The sequence below is a fragment of the Schistocerca serialis genome, chromosome 3 (assembly GCF_023864345.2).
Source record: "Schistocerca serialis cubense isolate TAMUIC-IGC-003099 chromosome 3, iqSchSeri2.2, whole genome shotgun sequence".
Lineage (NCBI taxonomy): Eukaryota > Metazoa > Arthropoda > Insecta > Orthoptera > Acrididae > Schistocerca > Schistocerca serialis.
This window is the reverse complement of record NC_064640.1, coordinates 345316853-345340918: the sequence shown is the minus strand read 5'-3', so window position 1 is coordinate 345340918 and position 24066 is coordinate 345316853. Positions and strand designations below refer to the sequence as shown.

The 24066-nt window shown below is 38.7% G+C and overlaps 1 protein-coding gene across 3 annotated transcripts in view; it reads left to right on the top strand.

Moving 5' to 3' along the window:
* Window positions 1-24066, top strand: part of LOC126471610 (spindle assembly abnormal protein 6 homolog) — a 269622-nt gene that overhangs the window by 91582 nt on the left and 153974 nt on the right. For all 3 annotated transcript variants that reach the window (XM_050099849.1, XM_050099848.1, XM_050099850.1), the window contains one exon: window positions 21422-21581. In XM_050099849.1, coding sequence (XP_049955806.1) covers window positions 21422-21581 — 160 coding nt within the window. The remainder of the gene's footprint in view (window positions 1-21421; window positions 21582-24066) is intronic.

Here is a 24066-nt window from a genome sequence, read left to right as displayed (position 1 = left end):
AATGGAGCAAATGAGTTGGTTCTTTTTGCATTTGATGTGGTCCATGGTGTGCTTTAAGGGGCTTATGGAGGTACCATTAGTCTATTGGTGGTTCCTTAGAAAACGACAAAACAAGCATTTTGTTACCACTTTTTCCTAGCAAAACTGAGCAATGGATTTCAAGATGGCTATGCACAGCAAATGGATGAAATTTTTACAATATGTGCCTAAGATCCCAATCTTGAACAGTATTGATAATTTTCTTTGTATCTTATCCATTTCTGAGATATAGAGGTTCAAAGTTACATTACATGTGTACATAAAATATGCGCATAAAATCCTGTGTGAAGCAAAATCTAAGTAATAAATAACTGCAGAAAATTTCTCAAATTTTAACTTTGTATTCTTTAGGCATTTATCTAGAAGTGTTATCTTCCCTTTTTCAAAAATCTTTTTCCGTTATCTAGAAACACCCAGAAAACACAATTTCTGGGTACCAAAACCGAGCTGCAGATCTCAAGACCGCTATGTATAGCATATGGATGTAATTTTTACGATAATTTCTAAGACCCCAACCTCAAACAACCTGGAAACTTTTCTTGATATCTTTGTTAGTTACAGAGATACAGAGGTTCAAATTTACACTACTTGTACATGTAAAATACACATGTAAAATCTAGTGTGACGCGAAAATGTAGCTTATAAAGTGACTTAGCACAGAGAAATGCTACGTAAAGTGTCTCGGTTATCATCAGAAAGGTTCCGGAAACGTAATGTAATCAAGCACCTGAAAAATTTTTGTGCATGTAAAATCCGATCTAAGGTGTAAAATTAGTTTTGCGTTATTTCAAACTGTCAAAATTTCACTGACCCATAAAGTTCTTTTCATATGAGTGAAATGCATTGCTGTGGCAGTGAAGAGATGGCAACCAGCAGAAAAATGGTCCTATCTGAAAACAAAAAGGCTAATATGCTAGAAAAATACTCTGAAAAGTGAGTACCATCTGCCCCATTCTACCTTCCTCTGCACCTTTAACAATTTTCCCAAAAGTTTTGACATACAAATGTGTTTGAGCTTTTTTTATGCCGAGTGAAGAGGAATGGGAAAGAGATGGAAAAGTAATAAATATTGAGAATGAAAACATGGTCCAGGTAGGCTGTATTCTTTTTATTATCTATGCGAGTGGCCTTTGGTCATTTTCAAGCATGTATCTTAAGCTTCCAGCTTCATTTTGCATTATGATATATCGTTGGGACATGTGGACAGGAATATATCTGTATTCCGTGCGCATGTGGCACAAAAACAACAAACTATTGTACATGGCTATGTCTATTAGCCGACACAATAGATGTAACCGTGTACAACAATGTGTGGCTCTTGTGCCAAGTACACACAGAAGTCAGGTGTGTTCCTGTCCACATGTCCCAGTGACATATTATAACGTAAAATGAAGTTGGAAGCTTAAGATATGTGCTTAAAATGACCAGAGATTGAAATTGGCCAATCGCATAGATAATAAAAAGAATACAGCCGACCTGGACCTCGTTTTCGTTCCCAAAACACATTGAGGCTGGGGACCCCCCACCCATGAAAACACACAAAAATAAAATTGTAATAAATACTGGAGTATAGTAGACAGTGGTTGTAGCATAGAAAGAGCACATGCAGTGAGAGAGAAAGAGAGGGACGCAGTGGCAGTGGAACATAGTTGACAGTGACAAATCAGTGCTAGGAAAAGATTAAACAAGACGGTGCCATTGGGAGAGGAATAAACAGCCTTGTCTTTTAGCTTATTTGATCCTCTATCTGAAACCTACTGTACATGTAACAGGTGATTAAAAAGTTTCCATTTGAAGGCCGTACAGTCCAGAATCGGCATGCTAATCAGGCAAAATGACTGTGAGAATATAGACAATCATCCCGCCATGCACCAGGTAAGTTCACTGAAACAGGTCATTCCAAAGCATTTAAATATGCTAAATCTCATGTTAGTAAATGATTGAAGTGTCTGTAGCAAGATCCCAGAGTTACTCTCCGAAATAAACAACAGTAATGCAAATATTGTATTAGGCACCGAAAGCTGGTTAAAACCAGACATAAATAACAGTGAAATTTTGAACTTGGATTGGACAATGTTTAGGAAGGATAGGACTGATGCTATGGGAGGTGGTGTGTTCATTGCAGTTAAAAGCTGTTTAAACGTAGTTGAGATCGATACTGGGTTGGACTGTGAATTAGCCTGGATAAAGCAGTCAATCAGAAAGGAATGACCATAGTATTAGGATGTTTTTATAGACCACCAGCATCCGCAACAAACGTCGCAGAGCATTTTAGGAAAAGCCTTGAGTACATGAGAAGTAAATATCCAAATTAGCCATTAATTATAGGTGGAGACTTTAATCTGGCATCCATTGACTGGGAAAAATTATATGTTTACCACAGGAGGCAGAAGCAAAGACTCGCGTGAAGTTATTTAGGAGTGCTCTCAACATACAACCTTGAGCAATTGGTTAGAAAACCAACTCGAGATGGGAACATATTAGATATCTTGGCGACAAACAGACCTGATCTTTTTGAGGAAGTTAATCTGGAAGAAGGTATTAGCCACCATAATGTTGTTGTGGCTTGTATGTCAGTGGAAGTCGCAAGAAAACCAAAGAAAAAGCATAGAGTTTTCTTGTATGGGAAAGCGAATAAAAGTTTCATCAATGAATATCTTCATATTCAGCTCCAGGCATTCATTGTGGGACACGAAGATATTGAACATCTTTGTTCATAATTTAAAGGTATTGTCCACCACGTGCTAGAGAAATACGTGCCTAGCAAAAATATAGGGGAGGGAAAGGATTCACCTTGGTTCAACAAACATATTAGGAAGCTGCTGAGAAAGCAAATAATTTTGCTCAGACGTTTGAAACATTGTCACTGCCCCGCTGACAAACAAAAATTATGCAAAATGAAAGCAGCTGTCCAAAGGTCAATGAGAGATTCTTTTAACGAATTTGAAAGCAATACTTTATCTACAGATTCTAAAAAAAACCCAAAAAATTTTGTTCGTACATAAAATCAATGAACACTAAAAATAATTCAATACCTTCTCTTGCTGACAGTACGGGTAGTGACAAATCAGTGCTAGGAAAATATTAAACAAGACGGTGCCATTGGGAGAGGAATAAACAGCCTTGTATAAAATTCTAAACCTATCTTTCAAAAACTCGTTTATGGTGGAGGACTGCAGCACCATTCTCCCTTTCAATTATCAAACAAACGAAAGGATGGCTGACATAGTGTTTTGGTATCTGGGATTGTAAAAGAGTTAAGATCCTTAGACGCTAGGAAGGCATCTGGCCCAGACAGTATCCCCGTAAGATTTTATGTTGACTATGCTACAAATGTAGCGCCATACTTATCCATCGTATATCAGAGATAATTGGGACAGTGGAAAGTTCCAGGGGATTGGAAGAAGGCCCATGTCATGGCAACCTATAAGAAGGCTAGAAAATCAGATGCTCATAATTACTGGCCAATTTCACTGACATCGATTTGTTGTAGAATCATGGAATGTATTTTATGTTCAGACATAATGACCTTTATAGACACTGAGATGCTCATCTGCAGAAAACAGCATGGTTTTAGGAAACAGCGGTCATACGAGACACAGCTGGCCCTCTTTGTGCATGATATACAACAGGCTCTAGATACCGGCTCCCAGGTTGATGCGATATTCCTTGACTTCAAAAGGCGTTAGACTCAGTTCCGCACTGTTGCTTGCTCCAAAAAGTGCACACTTACACTCTATCCGATGACATATGCTGTTGGATAGAAAGTTTTCTAACAGACAGCAGTATGTCGTCCTGAATGGGGAGACTTCAACAGAAACAAGCGTAACATCAGGTGTGCCCCATGGCAGCATAATAGGTCCGCTGCTTTTTACGATTTACATAAACTATCTGGTTGAGGTTATTGACAGTGGCATTAGACTGTTTGCCGATGATGCTGTAGTCTACAGGAAAGTAGTATCACATGCAAGTTGTGAACAAATCAGTTAGGATTTGCAGAAAATAAATGTGTGGTTTAATGACTGGCAGTTATCTCTCAATATTAGTAAGTGTAACCTACTGCGTATAACAAAGCAAAAATCCCCATTGATGTATGAGTATAGAATAAATGCCTAGTCTTTATAAGCGGTAACATCTGTCAAGTATCTGGGTGTGACTATTCAAAATGATCTCAAATGTAACGATCAGATTACAGAAGTAATCCAGTATTCGCTGAGGATGTAGAGCATATATTATTACCGCCAACTTTCATATCGCGCAATGAGCGCCATTCAAAGATAAGGGAAATTAGAGCTCATACTGAGGCATTCAGAAAGTCGTTTCTCCCTCGTGCGATCCGCAGGTGGAACAGAGGGGGGGAAATATGACTTTGGCGCGAATAGTGCCCTCCGCCACACACTGCGTGGTGGCTAGCGGAGTATATATGTAAATGTAGAAGATATCTGTTAGGTAAAGTGCCATGTCCGCCGCATGAGGAAGTCTGTAACTACCTGCTGAAAATCTGTGTTCAACAGGAATTGTCTGCCCTTCGAGGCGTTTTATAAGGGGGCCAAAGGCGTGATAATTAAATGGAGAGAGGTCAAGAGTGGTAGAGTGTCTCCCTCTTGAGTTGGTGTAATGGACGAGTCTGGCCTCCCAATTTGACCGGGTGTCATGTTTTGAATCGTGACGAGTGCAGGACGTGGTACACCATTCCATGATGATGGTTTTGACAGACATGCTTGCCCCACACACATTCTCCATTCTCTGATGGATGTCTAAAAGTGTTTGTTATTTGGCAGCCAAGAAAAGACTAACAGCATGTTGGTCCTGTTTGGACACATTTGGTAATAACATCTCCATAGTTCACATTTTCACATTTACTGCATGCACATTGGAAAGACATAAATACTACAATAATGCCTTGCCTAAGTGTGGGTGCTTATATATCAGCATCGGACCAGAGATTTATGTAGATTCTGCTCATATATGTTTTTTGTGTTAGTGTTATTAGTAACTCATACCTGCATTCCATGTAATGTTAATACATTTTGTGGAAAGTAAACATCAATCACCAGCTTGATCTTCGCTGGCAGATATATAAAGGAGACAACTGCATGAACACAATCTGGCAACCTACCTTCCGTTGCACTTCTACCCACACTTCATCCTCCCCCCCCCCCCCCCTAATCCCCTTGGTCCACCCTGTTACACCCCCAGAACACAATTTAAACCATTAATACAACTCAGCTGCAGTTAGAAGTGGCACACACATTTAATATTCGTTTTTAACCCACTTCATTTAAAGGTAAACTGTAATTTGATACCGGTAAAAAAATATTTTCAATAATCTCCAATTTTTCCATCTCCTGAAATCCGTAAACTAGAGAAAAACCAAATGGGACTTTTTTGTAGGAAATTTAACATAGTTTAATTTTGGGCTGAGAAACATTTTTGTTAGAAGACATGGTTTTTGAGTTATCCAAGAAAAACATAAAAAAGTGACCCCCCTTTGTTAAAAAACTGGCCAGGAATTTTATTATGTTGTTCAGGATTCTCCCTCGCACTGTGCAAAAATTCACAACTACAGGATTTATTTCCTCAAATTTTCGTTTGTTGACTGGACTAAACCTTGTGTGTTGAGGTTATCTACTTGGCCTTCGACTGGTCATGTTGTGTGGTGCCATTCCATTGACAGAAATTTAGACTTTGGAGTCATGGGAGAAACTCATGTCTCATCCCCTGTGACAGTGTTCTCTAAAAATTTATTACCTTCATTATGAGATCAGTCCAAAAAATCGAAAACACAAGCCATTCTTTCCAATTTGTGTTCCTCAGTAAGCAGCCTGGGAAGCCAACATGCACACAATTTGTGAACGTGCAACTTTTCAGAGACAATTTTGTGCAAGGTTGTTCTATTAATGTTCAGAAAATCCTGTGCTAAAGTTGAAAATTTGAATTGCCAGTCTTGATGAGTCTTTTCTATGGCTTTACCATATCTCCTGAGACCAATGATGGTCAGCCTGATCATGGTTCATCCTGCATATTTTCCCTATCAGTCCTCGAAAGATCGCCCACTTATACACTTTGCTGTCTCTCAACACAATGGGACCAGATACCCCAATTACCTGTCAATGAATTTCCATTGCTGCTATGTTTGTTGCAGTCAAAAATTTAATCACTGGCCATACTTCACAGTTGGTGAACTGATAAATTGTTTTAAACATTTTGAACTGGCATTTTTAACAGCACACTGTGACAGTGCCAATTCAGATGGTGTTTTTTGACGAGTAACGCATGCCAGGAGTCAGTCTTTTGCTTGTTGCAGTGTAAACACAACATTTGATTAGATACAGTGACTGATACCTTACTTTCCAAATAATCCTCTTGTTTAGGGTGTAGCTTTATATGGAAATGATGCAGGAAATATAAACCGTGCAGATGAGAAGAGAATAGTGTCTTTTGAGATGTGGTGCTGTAGAAGAATTAAGAAGACTAAATGGAACTAACTAATGAACTAAGTGTTTAGCACCTGTACAAATATGAAAACACCTGCAAAAGATAGACGAGTGTGGGGAGATGTGTGAAACAAGCTCTCAGACTGTGGACAATAATGAAAACAATTCAAAATAGAAAGAGAAACTTATAGTTGATTTTACCCCAGTAGTTCAAAAAGTTTTGATGATGATGATGATGATGATGATGGTGGATTTAATGTTTCAAGTTTTCTCAATAATCTCTCCCACTTGAGTACAATGCTTAGAACACTCATACAATCATATGAAACTATCAGAAAACTTTTCCTCTGCAATGTTGTTCAACATGCGTTCAACATTGGCTTGAAATTCGTTTATGTTGTTGAAGCATTGACTCTTCGTGTGAACTTCTGCTCTTTGTCATTTTGTGATAATTTTGTAATGACAACACTGAGTCTTTATCGCCCATGCTAATTTCTTTCAGGAAAGAATTGTCCACATTTTACATTTCAGTCAAGTTGTGGCAATCATTCTAATGTGCGCCACCCCTCGGACTATGAAGAATCATCAAAACTTCAAAAGCTCATTCCAAAAAAGTACACCTGATGTTTCAAACAACTAACGAACAAAGGCTACACATTAGAATTTTTTATACAAAGCCTATTCACATTAATGTTACCACTACTTAACATTTTTTGTCAACAGGCAATGACCACTCACAGATGGCAGTTGGAAGCACTAGCGGTGGAGGGTGCTATAAGCATGTCGGGATTCAGAAAATGAGTGTAATTATTGTCTTAATGTGGAAATGGAGCGATTTACTTGATGCTGAAAAGGGCATGATCATTGGCTTTCAGGCCAAGGGCAGAAGCATTCGTGAAATGGCTAAGTTTGTAAACTGTTCCAATGCTACCATGGTTAAAGTATACTGTGCATGGAAAAATGGCAGTATCCAAAAGTGGCACTAAGGCAAGTGTGATGCTCCACAGGCCATAGATGACATGAGTGAACGATGGTTGCAGAGATGTGTGTGGATGAATAGAAATGCAACTGTCCAGTGATTGACTGACCAGATGAACCAATGGGCTACCAACAATGTCTCTTCAACAAATGGTCAGTGAGTGTTGTTGTGTATTGGCCTCCACAGCAGGTGCCAGGTTCTTGCAATCACACTGACTATTGTTCATTAGCGATGGACGCTGGAATTTAAAGGCTAATATCACAACAGGATGTTCACCAAGTGGTGGCGGATGACCTTATCAGGTGAATTATGTTTTATGCTCAATCGGACAGGTGGCCATTGTCATGTATGATGTTAAATGTGTGAAAGCACCTTGCAACAGTTGTCAGAGTGTTATGATCTATGGAATGTTTTCATGGAATTCTGTGGAGTGGTCTCAACATTCTGGGAGGTGGCATCTACCAGCAGGACAAGTCAACATGTAGCACAGCTTGCAGTGTACGTGCATGGTTTGAAGAGCACCAAGATGAGTTTGCCATACTTCCATGGCCACCAAATTTCCTGGATTTAAACCCAGACGAGAATCTGTGGGACCACTACGATTGTGCTGTTCGCACCATGAATGAATGCTCAGCTGAGAAAACTAGTGCAACTGGTGACAGCACTGGAATTGGTATGGCTCCACATACCTGTTGGTATCTTTCAGAACCTCATTGACACACTTCTTGCATGTCTTGCTGTGGTCTGCACTGTGATAAGTGGTAATTCAGGCTTTTGACAGGTGGTCACATTAATGTGACTGGACAGCTTATTATTTCCAATGAAGAAATTGAAGATAATTAATTTTACTTACTTTGTGTTCTCAAATATGTATACATTTTCTTTTCTTCTTAATCAGTGGTTGAGAGGTATTTTATGTTCCCAATGGATGCAGAAAGGTATTATGTCCTTTAACTTTAGAATTTCTTAATAGCAGTAATAAAAGTCACAGGTGTTGATGTTTGCTAATAACACTTTCCACACTTTAAAGTGATTATCCTACAGACACAGAATTACAGACACAGCACAATGAGTACATGCTACAAAACAACGTTCACTGTTCCTCTTATGTCACTGATACAAAGTTTAGCACAGGTTGATAATTACTTTTCTGATGTTCTTTTCTTCCTAATAGAATCACTGTTCAGCCACAGTTCTTAAAAAAGAATGTACCTTTTCCTATTACATCTGGTAACCTACCTTCTCTGTCATGCTTAGTAACTAGAATATCATCATCTACACATGGTTTTTTTTTTTTTTTTTTTTACACAATTTTAAATTGCAGAACTCACTGTCACACTGCCATTAATATTACTTAAATATTTAGCAATGTCTGTGGGTATTTCCAAACACTTCTACAATAACTAATATCCTCATCTATTCCCAATGATTCCAATTCTCCTTTGAAACAAATAAAATTTTTCTCCTATTCATCATTTACCTGTGAATCACCAGAGGTGTAATTCTACCTAATATCATCATCATCATCTCCTCCTCCTCCTCCCCCCCCCCCCCCCTTCCCCTTCTCTCATTCTTTCAGCATTGCTTACCCAGTTGCATTTAACTTTTCATCAATTAACACAGTGCTCACATCTTGCTTACCTGATTCCTTGATTACCTCTTAAACTCCTAAGTCGTCACTTGAATCAGTTACCTGTGCATTTTCTAACAAGTGACAACTTCCTATCCAATCATAAAATTCTTGTTGTTGTTGTTGTTGTTGTTGTGGTCTTCAGTCCTGAGACTGGTTTGATGCAGCTCTCCATGCTACTCTATCCTGTGCAAGCTTTTTCATCTCCCAGTACCTACTGCAACCTACATCCTTCTGAATTTGCTTAGTGTATTCATCTCTTGGTCTCCCTCTACGATTTTTACTCTCCACACTGCCCTCCAATACTAAATTGGTGAACCCTTGATGCCAAAACACATGTCCTACCAACCGATCCCTTCTTCTAGTCAAGTTGTGCCACAAACTCCTCTTCTCCCCAATTCTATTCAATACCTCCTCATTAGTTATTAGATCTAACCATCTAATCTTCAGCATTCTTCTGTAGCACCACATTTCGAAAGCTTCTATTCTCTTCTTTTCCAAACTATTTATCGTCCATGTTTCACTTCCATACATGGCTACACTCCATACAAATACTTTCAGAAACGACTTCCTGACACTTAAATCTATACTCGATGTTAACAAATTTCTCTTCTTCAGAAACGCTTTCCTTCCCATTGCCAGTCTATATTTTATATCCTCTCTGCTTCGACCATCATCAGTTATTTTGCTCCCCAAATAGCAAAACTCCTTTACTACTTTAAGTGTCTCATTTCCTAATCTAATACCCTCAGCATCACCCGACTTAATTCGACTACATTCCATTATCCTCGTTTTGGTTTTGTTGATGTTCATCTTATATCCCCCTTTCAAGACACTATCCATTCCATTCAACTGCTCTTCCAAGTCCTTTGCTGTCTCTGACAGAATTACAATGTCATCGGCGAACCTCAAAGTTTTTATTTCTTCTCCATGGATTTTAATACCTACTCCAAATTTTTCTTTTGTTTCCTTTACTGCTTGCTCAATATACAGATTGAACAACATCGGGGAGAGGCTACAACCCTGTCTCACTCCCTTCCCAACCACTGCTTCCCTTTCATGTCCTTCGACTCTTATAACTGCCATCAGGTTTCTGTACAAATTGTAAATAGCCTTTCGCTCCCTGTATTTTACACCTGCCACCTTCAGAAAATTCTTATAAGTCAATTACTTCATGCTTATTATTGTGTGTGTTTTCATTGTCCTTATCTGTATCTTTTAGTGGAATTGGTTTAAGAGTGTCTTTTTCAACAGAAATTACATTAGTAGGATAGTGCACATTTTAAAAATAATAATTGATTACTTTACCTGAACCTTTATGTTCTACTCTCCATTTGTTGGACCATTTATTGCTCTGTTATTTCATTCCTAAATTGTCGACTGTCAGTGGAACAATCATTAGTTTCTCACTACCAGGTTTGTTGAATGTTTTTGTCCTCTCATGTCGTCGTGCCCAAGCCAATTTTTGTTTCTGTTGTCAAAATGTCTTTTCCCATTTTTATCCCAGTGTTTTTTTGGTGTCCGTGTGGCTGAAAGTTATTACTGGTATGATTATTACGTTCCCTTCTTTCATGATTAGCATTCCTCCAATTTTGACTCCATCTGCTCTGTTGATAATTGTGATTTTTCGGATGTTGTCTACCAATTTTATCCATAATTATAATATATTCACACGTTATAAAAATTGATCCGAACTGTTATTGGATCGATGACTTCAGCAGTTTGGTCCCATAATACCTTACCCTACTGTCATTTGGCCTATACGCTAAAACCCTTTGAACTTTAACTGGCAACCTTCTTTTTAGAGCACCTGTCTGTGTTATTTCTTGAGATGGTTTGTTTAAAAAGCTAAATCTGATTTTTACAGACTTGTTTCATGCTACTATGTCTTTTCCTGTAATTAGCTCTATTCAAAAATTCACTTTCAATTTACAGAAAAATTTTGATTTGTCCCTGCCAAAGCTTCCCTTTTTAAGAAGTTTTTAACAAATTTAATTTTCATCCTGTCATTCACATAAGGTATAAAATTTTCTTTACAGTGTTGTAAAAAGTCAACTGGATGTAAACTACACTCGCATGAAAAGATTTTTGCTGGAGTATTACACTGAGGTGATAAATGTCATGGTATACCTCCTAATATCGTGTCAGACCTCCTTTTGCCTGGCGTAGTGTAGCAACTCGATGTGGCATGGACTTGAACAAGTTGTTGGAAGTCCCTTGCTGAAATACAGAGCCATGCTGCCTCTCTAACCAAACATAATTGCAACAGTGTTGTCAGTGCAGGATTTTGTGTGCTAACTGCCCCGACCAGGCCACAGATTTCCAGTGATCTAGGGTCCAACTGATATGGTCATGGTATCAGGGGAGGCACTGCGGGCAATGTCATGTTGGTAGCAAAGGCACTTGCATTGGTCATCTGCTGCTGCCATAGCCCATTAATGCCAAATTTTGCCGCATGTCACCATAAGCTCTACGAATGCTTCAGTGACCGCTGTATGGCACAGCAGTGGAACGTCGTGTGTTGCCAGGGAATGAGGATATTGGCTTGACGACCTCCTGGATCGTGAGGATGGTAATTAAAAAAAAAAACCTTCAATCTCAAGGTGTGCTGCATGCCTGTTAAGACGGAACAGTCTTTAGTGAGCAAAGACTGGGGGCTCTGTCTAGATGGACTTTTATTTCCCTAGTTGCTCATGGGACTGAGATGAAACCCTTGAAGTTTTCTCTTCCTCCACTCAGTGGAATGGGTAGGCTGCTGGCAGGTTCCAACACCTATTCTAACATGAGCAGTCTTCCAGATTTAGGAGTTACACAGAATTCGTCATTGAATTATCATAACAATTTGCTATTACTATTTCCAGTGAAAACATAGACTATACTAGTGACTGCCAGCACTATGGAAATGTGACTGCAGCATTGATACTACTTTTCCACACTCTGGTGCTCCCATACTCTCTAGGAACAAGTGAATTATGCATGATCGTTTGTCAGTTTGATCTACCTGCACTCAACAGATGGTGACTAACTCCTTGACAGAGTTGCAAAGATGTCCTACTGACATGAAAATATATGTATCTGATTTCACACAAGTAATTCTTCATTAGTTTGCACTTGTATCCACTTATCGATAATTTTGCATTTCACTGGATATGGATGGATTGTGAAACACCCCTAACAAGAATTTAAACTTACAACTGGAAACTGTATGTTAATATGCACCCTGGCTCAATCATAATAAACCTTAACTCAGAAGCATGAAAGAAGGATGGAATATTAATGTTGTACTACAGGTACAATGTGCTTTAGCTCTGTCAGAAATTCTTGTTCTGCTTGCTGTAATCCTACTAAAACTGCTTCCAGATTTTAAATGTGGGTATTAGCAGCCACCTGTGGTTTGTGAGGAAATGCCCAGTTGCATTGAGAAAAAGATTCCATTATCCAGGAGTTGATTATTAATTACATCCACTTCCCATATGCACAGGAATATTGTACCCATGTTAATATATTGCAATGTAATCTTTGAGACCACCTAGGAGAAAGGAATTACCATGGAACTCCTCCCTTCTTAGGCAATAAGAATACCTCAAAGAAAACTGCTGTAGCAAACTAAAAGAAAATATTAATCTAGGTAACCCAACACAAAATTAAACTCAGTACACTGCTATTTTATCATTTATCCCTAGATCTAAGCTCATAAAATACACTCTGTTACTCATGTTTGACATGGTAATTTTTTTTTTTTTTTTTTTTTTTTTTTTTTTTTTTTTTTTTTTTTTTTTTTTTTTGTGGTAATGGTGCAGAAATTTTGGCCAACACATCAACTGTACCCCTAAAAAGTTTAACTTAACTAACATGTAGGACTGATGTTTTTGTTGACATTTGAAACTTGACATTGATTAGTGAAATCATCTCCAGTTCCTGATATGGTCCCTGAAACTTCGTCAAAAACTACTTGGTTTTACCCTTTGGTGTTTACTCATTTGAAAATAGAGACCATGGTCCTATTCTGCAAGGAGACAATTTACTCATACCCTGCCCAATCCACTCTTGACATTCCAATGCCTTTGTGTTTGTGTGTTTCACTCATTGCCAATTTTCTTTTTACATTTTTTCAAACTGCTTCACATGTTTGCCCTGCTTTCCTATCTTTGGCTGCATTGGAAATGGAAATGTCGTGTGGCTAGGGCCTCCCGTCGGGTAGACCGTTCGCCTGGTGCAGGTCTTTCGATTTGACGCCACTTCGGCGACCTACGCGTCGATGGGGATGAAATGATGATGATTAGGACAACACAACACCCAGTCCCTGAGCGGAGAAAATCTCCGACCCAGCCGGGAATCGAACCCGGGCCCTTAGGATTGACAGTCTGTCACGCTGACCACTCAGCTACCGGGGCGGACTTTGGCTGCATTAAATCAAAAGTGATGGCATCTTTCGCCCATACACCAGTTCTTACAGTGAAAGACCTGTTCCTCTATGTATTTTTGAGTTACACATGCTCTCTACTTAGCCTAAATAGACATCCCATTCTAAATGTTGATTGTTTATGTAGTTACTTAACATCTTAGCTGTGGTGTGGTATATTTGTTCTGAATGACAATTAGCTTGCAGATGGAACGGTCTAGTCCACCGTTTCTTTATTCTAAAGGCATGACATAATTGTTTCATCAGATCAGACATAAAACTTGTTTCTTGATTTGTAACTTTAGTTTCTGGTACACCAAATTTAAGTAACCAATTGTTAACCATAGCTTGAGCTGCAGTGCTCACCTTCTGATCTGGTATTGTTATCATTACAAGGTATCTTGAGAAATGGTCGCTCATCATCAGTACATGTTTATTACCCACGATCTGTCCATTGAGCACAAGGAATGCAGTTTTTTACATATTTCTCCACATCACCACGTCATGGTCTCCACCAAAAACAACCTGTGACTTTTCTATCAGTAGCTCTCGTACCTTCATGTCCTGATAGTACATGGTCACGTGCTTGTCGTTACACTTCGGTTTGAAGTGCTACAGGAACGACAATGCATGGAGTGCATTTAGTTGACTTCCAGAGTATACTTTGTTGCTTAAGAAATTGTGTTTATCTACTGTATACTGGGCAGTCTGTATTCACTGCTTCTGCCTTTTTAAAATCTACTAGATTAAATTCTGATATGTGCAACACTGCAATTTTCCTACTGAGCGTGTTCTAATTTGTATGCTTGACACCAGGCTTGTGAGCTGCACTCATGTTCAGAAAAAAAAAACCTTGAACGACTAGAGGTAGGACATTCACATTCAGAGGACATGTACGTTAGTACATTCTGCAGAAATTATTGGCATACGAACCAAGTCGGCCCACTGGTTCAAGTTCAAGAGCAATATTGTGGCGCTACACCAACTATCGGTAAAATGTGCATGCAGCTCTCATTGTTGTTATAAATGGAAGGTAACGCATCAGTGTCAGATGAGCGGATGTGCAGGATGCCTCACAGACATATGCGTGAACCATACCATCATATCAGCAAGTTTGAAAGGGGGCACATTATCAGCATGAGAGAACATGATGCATCTATCTGGGAAATTGCTGCTTGTGTGGGACAAAGTGTTTCGGCAGTGCAACTGGTGTGTGCAGAATGGTGGTTCATGGAAGGTTGTAGAGCAAGACAAGATGCGTCAGGACGCACCACCCAGAAACCCCCCCCCCCCCTCCCCCCTTGCCCTAGAAGATCGACATGTAATACATTATACACTATCGGGAGTGACAGCCAGTGACCGTTTATTATGGCATAGGTTACGTGCACATCATCAACTTCTCTGCCTGCCTTTGACGAGTGTGCAAAAACATGCTAGACGGTAATGGTGTAAGGAACGGTGTCACTGGGGCTAGGAATGGTACCAGATGTTTTCAGATGGATCCAGGTTCTGTTTGTTAGAAAATGATGGGAGCAGCATCACAGTGACTGCATTCGCACAATACGTACAGCACCAACTTGCCGTATGGTGTGGGGTGCTGTTGAGTACAACCACAAATCACTGTCAGTGAGTGACCAGGGTACTGTGACCTACATGAATGACATCTAGTGACCCATAGCCACAATCTTTCTGCACTACACCATAGACATCATTTTCCAGCAAGACAATGCATGAGCACATGTTGCTGGACAAACACGTGCCTTCTTGGTGTCACTCGATGTCAACCTTTTGCCCTGGCCTGCCAGATAATGAGACTTGTGACCATTCGAAAATGTGTGGGATATGGTGAAACGATGGCTGCAGTGCTGTCACCCAGTGCCAACCACCACAGATAAACTTTGGAATTAGGTGAATGCAGCATGGATGGCTATACCACAGGACACCGTTCGTGCCTTATGAGCTTTGATGCCATCACATGTGGAATAAGTTATCAGGGCCTGTGGTGGTCCCTGTGCCTATTAGGCTATAGGACACTTGCTGAACCGAGGTGATTGAAATGCTAATCATTTCTGCAGAACATACTAATGTATGTCTCCTGTGAATATGAACAGCCTATCGCTAGTCATTCAAGGTGTTCTGTTTTTTTCTGAACATGAGTGTACTCCACATTGAAACTCGCTCAATTTCAGTGCCCATCTTGTTAATCAACTTGAAGGTTCTTTTAGTCCTGATAACCACTTCAAGGATGCACGATCTGCGACTACTGTAATTTTATAGCCTTGGAGATAGCAGCTGAAATATGAAATACTGTGTATCAAAGCTACCATTTCTTTTTCTGGAATAATTGCACTCTGCCTTATTCAGCTGGTGAGACACACAAGGTACCAGATGTTCTTGTCCATTCACAGCCTGACTTAAAATGATGCCCAAAACTGTATTGTTCGCATGTAAAATCAGGAAAAATTAATACATGATCTGAAGTCAGTATCTCTTTCAGATTTTGAAACATAGCTTGGCATTATGATGTCCACTGTCCCTTTTTTCGAGTAATCTAGTCAAAGGTTGTGCAGTTTCCACAAAGCCTTTGACGAATTTTTGTGGTAATCTGCAAATCCGAGAAATGATTGCAATTGCTTGATTGCTTGTGGTACAGAAAAATCATGTTCAGCTGAAGTGAGATGAGAATCCCTCTTGGCTAATAATATGCCCCAGATACGTAACTCGTGGCTGGGCAAAATGACATTTATCAGTACTTAATATAAGACGAGCTGTTTTCAGTCTATTAGATACTTCACTTAGGCATTCTGTGTATTCATCTGGACCTTTGGAAAAAACAATGATGTCATCCAAATAGACCATGCATTTTTTTTCAATTTTAAACCTTGAAGGACTCCATCTAACAAATGCTGTAATGTTGCAAGTATGGTTTTTTATGTTGCAAGTATGGTTTTTTTTTAACCCAAAAGGCATTTGCGGTACTGATAGTGACCAGATGATACTGTAAAAGCTGTTTTTGGCCTATCTTCTGGAAACCCTTCAATTTGTCAATAACCACTCCTTAAATATGATGTGAGAAAGAATTTACACTGTCCCAGATTAACCAAAGTTTCAGTTATATATGCAATTTGATATGCATCAGTTTCTTTACATTCGTTTAAACATCTATTATCGCAACATGATCAATATTTTCTTGTTCTATCCAATGACTTTTTTTGGCACAATTCCTATACCTGCAGACCAAGGTCTATGGCTGTGGCCTATTATGCCTTCTGGAAGCTGTTGATCTACAACTGTTCTGCTAATGGCTGGAGATGTTTTAGTAACCTGTATTGTTAATGGTGCACTGGTCATGGCTACCTGCTGGAATATGATGCTATTTTATGGATGTGACTGGTAAAGCACCTTCTGAATTAAATCTCTTCTGAACTAATAATGACTCAATGACTGAACAATCATTACCATTTAAGTGACTAACCTTGTTACATAGTGCAGACATGCTGACTGTTTGCTTGGGATTGTACTGTACATCTGACCAATCGATGTCTTCTTCATCGATTACCTGTAGTGTAGCTGCTACCAATCGCTTCAGAAGACTTGCTTCATTCGTTTCGAAAGTATCCAGGCTTACTGGCACCATAACTGGGCCATTTATTTCTCTAGCATGTTCTGTACTACTTCTTTCAAAATAGTGTCATTACTTGACAGAGGTTCTATTAAATGCAATGCTTGTCATGGAACATAGATATGTCACAACCCAAACTAGCTTTCCTGCGCCTGCTGGTACTCTGTCATGTGAAACAGCTTTCAATGTACCTGGGCACACTTTAGTTGCTACCTCTTTAGCAGCAAGTGTACCTTCTGATACAGAAACATTTGCAACTGTTGCACCTATCTGAAACAAATTCCCATCGAGTTTGACTATCTGTTGCCCAAGATCAGTTTTAGCATGATGCCTAACAAGAAAGTCTAATCAGAGTATTGCAGAAAATCCTTGTCCCACAGTTGGCAACATTTCCATTTGCTCCTGAAACCCTGTGTTTCCTGCATTAAACTTGAGTTGTGTTGTCCTCACTGAATCTATTTTGTTATCTCTTATTACGGATAATCTTTATCTCGTCGTTTTCAGTCTCCTCTTGTCGATGAGGTCCATACTTGCAACTGATACATGTGCCCCAGTATGTGCTAAAAACTCACAACACTTATTCATCCAAGCTATCAAGTAACAATATGCCTCCGCATACGTTTTTGCTGTACTGTGATTTATTGGGAAAGCTTCCCAAAGGAAGGAACATTCTCATTGTCGTTTAACTGTTTCTTTTTTGCATTGTGCTTCTCATCTTTCCTAGATTTAAAATCCCGAGCCTTATGCCTATACCATTTGCAATTATTACATCATGGTTGGTGACACCGTGCCTTTGAATGCTCCTGCTGATCACAACAGTAACATTCTTTACTAGATCTAAATATTTTCTGTTCAGTGCATGTCCTAGGTGCACTATCCTCTTCCTGTAAATGTGTAGTGATGCAAAGTGCCGTGGCTAAATCCTTAGGTTTTTCCAGTCATACTCATGAAAAATCTAGGTGGATACCTCAGGGAAACATGTCCAACGCTCTATTTTCTGCTTCTTTAAGCAAGACTATCCGCATCTGACTTGTGCATCAGCTCATAAGTCTGTGCATTAATCCTGCATTTTCGGTCAGAAAATCAGTCCACTGTTTCATTCACCTTTTGTGCTAAACTATTGAGTTTCTCCTTAAAAAATATGTACTGTACTGTACTGTTCTGTTTTCTATCCCTCTGATGCAAATCCTCTGCTAACTCGCAGAATGTGAATACTGTACTATGCACTTCATGTTAAGAGATGTAGATTTTCGCTTTACCTGTGAGATGTAACTTCGCTCTTTGCAAGCATGTTTCATCTGACTATTTACTTAATGTGACCATGGCTAAGATGTTGTCTATAAACACAGTAACATCCTTAGTAGTTTTCCGGGAGAAGGAAGTTATTAGATTTGTGGCTGAAGGATCAGTGAATGATGAAGGAGCACTTATTACTGTTTTGTTTCCACAGAAACATCATTGACACCGTTGTTCTGCAAATACTGATTGCACTTGTGTTAACTGTTCATTAAGTGTTTTCTGCTGTTCGTTATTCTCCAGTTTGGAAACTTGCTCCATAAGAGTGTCTATTGTCTCATTAGTACTAGCTGCCCACATTTGTGGAGTAGATGGTGGTGACGAAGACGTGTATGTTTTTATTCACATGCTGTTTTGGGTAGTTATCGATCTCTCCGTGTCACTGTCCATGTTGTCCCCCTCAGGTGTACCGCGATGTTGGATGCCATATACTCATTGTACTCATTAACTCTGTTGTGCTGACATCAGTACTGGATGGTGGACTCAATCGGTAGTGGCTACAGTTCACTGATTATCTCATTGGGCAGCAAGTTAAAGATTAATACCAGGACAATCTCGCATACAAGATGTTACCACACCATAATCTGAGAATTGAGTGTGAATGACACGAACACCTTTGATCCAGAGGATTGAGTGTGAATGACATGAACACCTCTGATCATACTGATTGAGTGCCAAAAGCTACTGGGGTGGAGTGTTTACGTCACCAAGGAGAGGCTTTGCTCTAGGATGTCTTTTGTAATGACTAAATTGATTGTGCTCTTCCCGAGTTGTTAGTGGTCTTCAGTTCCACTTCATTTACTTAATGAAATCATTACAGAGTCTTTATTGTTTAGTCAAATTCTCACTGGCAGTTGTTGCTTCTTACCTAGTTTCTCTTGTGTAATGTTACGGGAGTAACGGAGGCGGTTCTGTCTGCACTCTTCTAACAATTTTCTGCTGAATTTCTTGCAGTTTCTCTTAAGAGTGGCATGGTGGCTGTTTTGCCTGACCCAGTAATTTTGTTGAAATGTTTACACTTCTCAGCTTGAGACACTTCTATGTAGTTGAGTAATGCCAGCTGTTTGGAACTTAGGAAAATTTTTATTCTCACATTTCCTTACTAATTTTGTCACATACCAATACATATGATGTTAATGCACCAACTGACACATCCACCTTCTAATGTGCACCACGTCTCAGAATATGAAAAATAATCAAACATTCAAAATGTCTTTCCAAACCTCATTTTACACGTTGATCAGGTTTGGGTGAAAATTACTCCTCAGTGTACTGAACAATTGGAGAACAGATGTGTGTGAAAAGAATTTTTATGTTATATCCAATCACAAAATAGAAAAAAATTAGTTTTACGTATCTTGTTTTGTCGAAGATGTAAAAAATTTTCTTGTCATTGTGGGCACAATAGTCTAAAGGTTCTTGAGATTCCTAATGGATGCAGAAAGGTATTTGATTCTGTAACTGTTGTATTTCTTAATACCAGTAATAATAAGTTGCAGGTGTTGAAGTTCACAAATTCCACATTTCATACTTTAAAGTAATTATCCTTCAAATTATTTAATTACAGACACAGTGCAGTGAGTATGTGTTACAAAACCAACATTCTCATTGTATTTCTGCCCTGTCAACCTTACACAACACCTCATCTCCCAACCATGTGACAATAACAAAGATTATATACATATCAGAGCGATTCTCTTACGTACCAAATGACTTACTTGTGGATGGTAATTTGTTTGAGTTTGATTTGAAAGTTTTTAATTAATAATTTTAGTCCCAATCAGTCAAAATGGACTTAACAGTCAATAATTAAATTTCAAAATAATTACATCTTGGGTTGTCGGGTGTTCTGCCGGATATCAGCATCGTACTTGCACGATATTTCGGTCACGTAGCTCGTGACCTTCATCAGGTTCGACCTGAGACTGCTCCTTGAGTGGACCTGGTCCAGTATTTATGCCTATGGCCTTCCCCCTCCACCAACGGCTGCAGGCGCTTCCTCTGTGGTCCGCGCCCATTCCCTGCGACCTGCTGGAGCGTTGCTGCTCCGTTTTCCGTCCGCTGCGGTTCAAAATAATTACCATATGTAAAAAGATAATCAAATTCTGCTGAAAAATAACCAACTCATTTTCGTTCATGCCAGATACATATTTGTACACATACTTTCGATATAAGTACACAAAAACATTTAATAAATATTTTTAAAACTATACAAAATGCAAGATCTCATTCTGTGGGATTATGTCATGAATTTGTTGCGTATATTGAATGCACCACTACATGACAGAAGAAGGGCAATTGATCAGTTCCATTGCAACATACATGCATCATTGTTTTTGTTTGGCAGTCAAGATATGTGGGATAAACTTTGCACACACTTTTCTCTTCTTCAAAGCATTCTGGGGAATATCTTGAACACTTTATTTAGAGATATTGCTCCATTAAGATTTGTGACACATTCACGTTGATACAGTGTGGCCACACATTCACTACTTAACACTACTTGCTCACAACTGATTGTGAAATGTATATCTGTTGTTTACAGTCGTTAGTTCAAGCCACCACTGTGGTTAATGTGCTGATATTGCTTTTACACCAGAAATGTCAGTTGTGGAACTTCTTGGACAGACTGTGCATGCTTCTATTACTGAGGTGATTTGGTGAGACTATCTTTTACAGATAGTTCACAAGCAAGACTTTTAGGGATAGCTGGTGTTTGTAGTTTTTTTTTCAATGTCCATTATAAACAATATTGTTCATCTCAACTTCACACTTGCAGATGTTTAGGTTTAGCACAGTACGAGCATATAAAATTTAATGTGACCCATCGTCAGAGTACCATTTAAACCTTCACTTTTTCTGTTTTATGATTAAAACAAGATTTCATTAATGGACAACAAGAGTCCCATAAATTAGTTATTGTTCATAAAGAATTTTGGTGAAATACCTTTTCACTCTGGAAACAGATTCATAAATACTCATAATATTAGACTATGATATTTTATTTGCTTTTTAGGTCTCTACGGAAATCTCTGGAAGAGCGTGAAAGTGAGGTGTCTGAACTGAAAAGAGTAAATTCTCAGTTAGTAAATGATATTGATACAGTGAAAGGACATATGGAGCGCAAGGAAACAGAATTACGAAAGATTGCCCTTAACTACAAGGAAGTACTCCAAGTAAGTATTTCACAGAATTCATTTCCAAATTTACAATTTTGAATACTATTTCAAAGATAGGATGCATGGAATAAGTTGCACTTATTAAGTCATGCTGATAAAGATGCAAATGTTTCAATGGACATTAATCACATAAAGAATGAAATTGAATATAATTTGGTTTAGAAGAGGTAGGCTGGTGCATTTAATGGGATGCAGTTGCCATTGAATTGCCTTGGATGGTCATATATTGTGAGATATGTAATTAACTACACTCAAGGTACAAACTGTAAACTGTATAGTTGGTTTTTAATTGAAGGCACTCTGTCAGAGGTAACTAATTTTGACATGCATAGTGAGTATGTTTATTTACACCTGAAATAAAGATTTCAATCAGAATAAAACAAGCCTTATTGATATCAATGAAGGTAAAATAAATGTACTGTACAAAATGTTTCCCAGTCAAGGAAGATTATTAGTGTTATTAAGAAAAGTAGTGGTTATTTGAAACGTAGGAAGAGAATTCAATATGAAACACTGATGGTCATCCCAACCTGATAAATAAAACAGAACTGTGACGCAAAGCAAATTTGTCTGTATGCCTTTGAAGTTATTTGCATAGGGTAGATATAATAAAAACATGATACCAATGGAGCACTGTCAGATATTGTTTCTCTTTTATGTAAATTATTCATTAAATACGTATTTGAAGAGCACAGTTTATTGTGACCAGGATTTGACAAAAAATTGGGAATGACTTGAGGTATCAGCTGAGGCTAGCTGACTGGCCAGGGACTGACAATAGTGGACCACTGAGTACAGACAAAGACAACAATGAGGAAAACGGACAGTGGAGATGGCGCTACAAAAAATAATTTCAGTGAGTAATCAAAGAGAGAAACCAAGAAGTAGTGAAACTGAAACCTAGGAACAATGGTGTGTTACGGCTGGTGATATGATTGCAAGGTGAATTCACCATCTAAAGCAGGGCCACAGTCTGACAGAACTTATAGGACTGCGAGCAACAGTTGGTCAGCGAAAGAGGCATGTGGCAGAATGAGATCAGTGCTGCAGCTGTGCCTAGAGGTTATGGTCAGAATCCTTGCTTTCCGGCATGCTTTCAAAGTTGCCAGGATGGCATGCCAAACTGGTAGTTCCACTGTATATGAAACTGATTATTTTGTCAATGATTGTATTTTGCAACCTCCAAAATCACACCTGTTCCTGGCATACTTTCAACAGAGCAAAGCACGGTAAAATATTGCGATTCAACAGGAGCAGCTCAGTTCAAACTTTTTGTCAGTTTCCTTATATCATTTCAGGTACTATAAAGATGGTATGGCCAGTAATGCAATGACTGTTAACTCTAAGTCTGAGGAAATACTTTGTTTGTAGAAACTTCACCAGTAACTGTTTTTCAGGGTGAAAAAGGCACGAGAAGACAAACTAGAAATTTTGTTCATGAATTTATTTTACTCATCCCAGTGGATCACTAAGATTAGTGGACTCGCGAATATTTTTAGAAGAGAAAAATATTATATTGTTGAGGTGCCCAGAAATAATAATCTTCCTGGTGAAATAAACAGGCTAAGTGATCAAAGCATGTACCTATTAAATAATCGTTACGAGTGGTAACTTTATAATTTCCAACTGTACAAGCTATGTACCGAATTAATACTCTAGGACAAAAATGGAAGCATCCTTGACAGTTCTATAAAACCTACTTCAGACCGACTGCCTTCTTTGTGCACTTAAGTTGGTGGAAATGACTATCAGAAATTAATATTTATGTTAGACTGTTAAATTTTAAAATCACAATATATTTAAGGGGGAAGCTGGCAGTAAATAGGTATGTTTGTATATGAATTTGTATTTGAAATAAAAACACTGTTAAAATAAAGTGTCATATGTACTGTTGTCAGAACAATAAAAATTTACTCATAGGCCTAAGTAGTGTTGAAGAATGCAAATTCATGCAAAGAAAGAGAATTCATCTTTTAATTGTCTTGAAGCAATGAATTTTTAATAAGGAAACCAGGAAGGGGTAACACTAGTGAGAAGTCAAGGGAAAACAGAGTGAGCTGAAGGGTGTGGGATAAGAATACTCTTTAGATTTGAGCATTAATGCATTACTGAACTTCCAATTTTTCCCCTAATCAATATGACCACTGCAGTCCACATTACATAGCACATTACATAGCACATTACATGGCATTGGCCCAAGATCATATGCTTCAGGACAGTCAACAATGTTTTCATATAAATTGCTGCAGGAGGAGTATGAAACTGGATGGACGCTTAAGTTCCAGATTTCACTAAAGCTAAGATGAAACATTTACATTTGTTATTTAGTAACATTTTAAAAGTGTGATGTGTTTTGGCCCAGCTTTATCAAAATCAATCATGAGATTGTGTGAAAATTGCACAAACTACATGAGAATAGGGAATCTGACGTGTACTAAAGTCATTAAGAGGAATCCAGCAAATCTGTAGCCTTGGTCCCCTG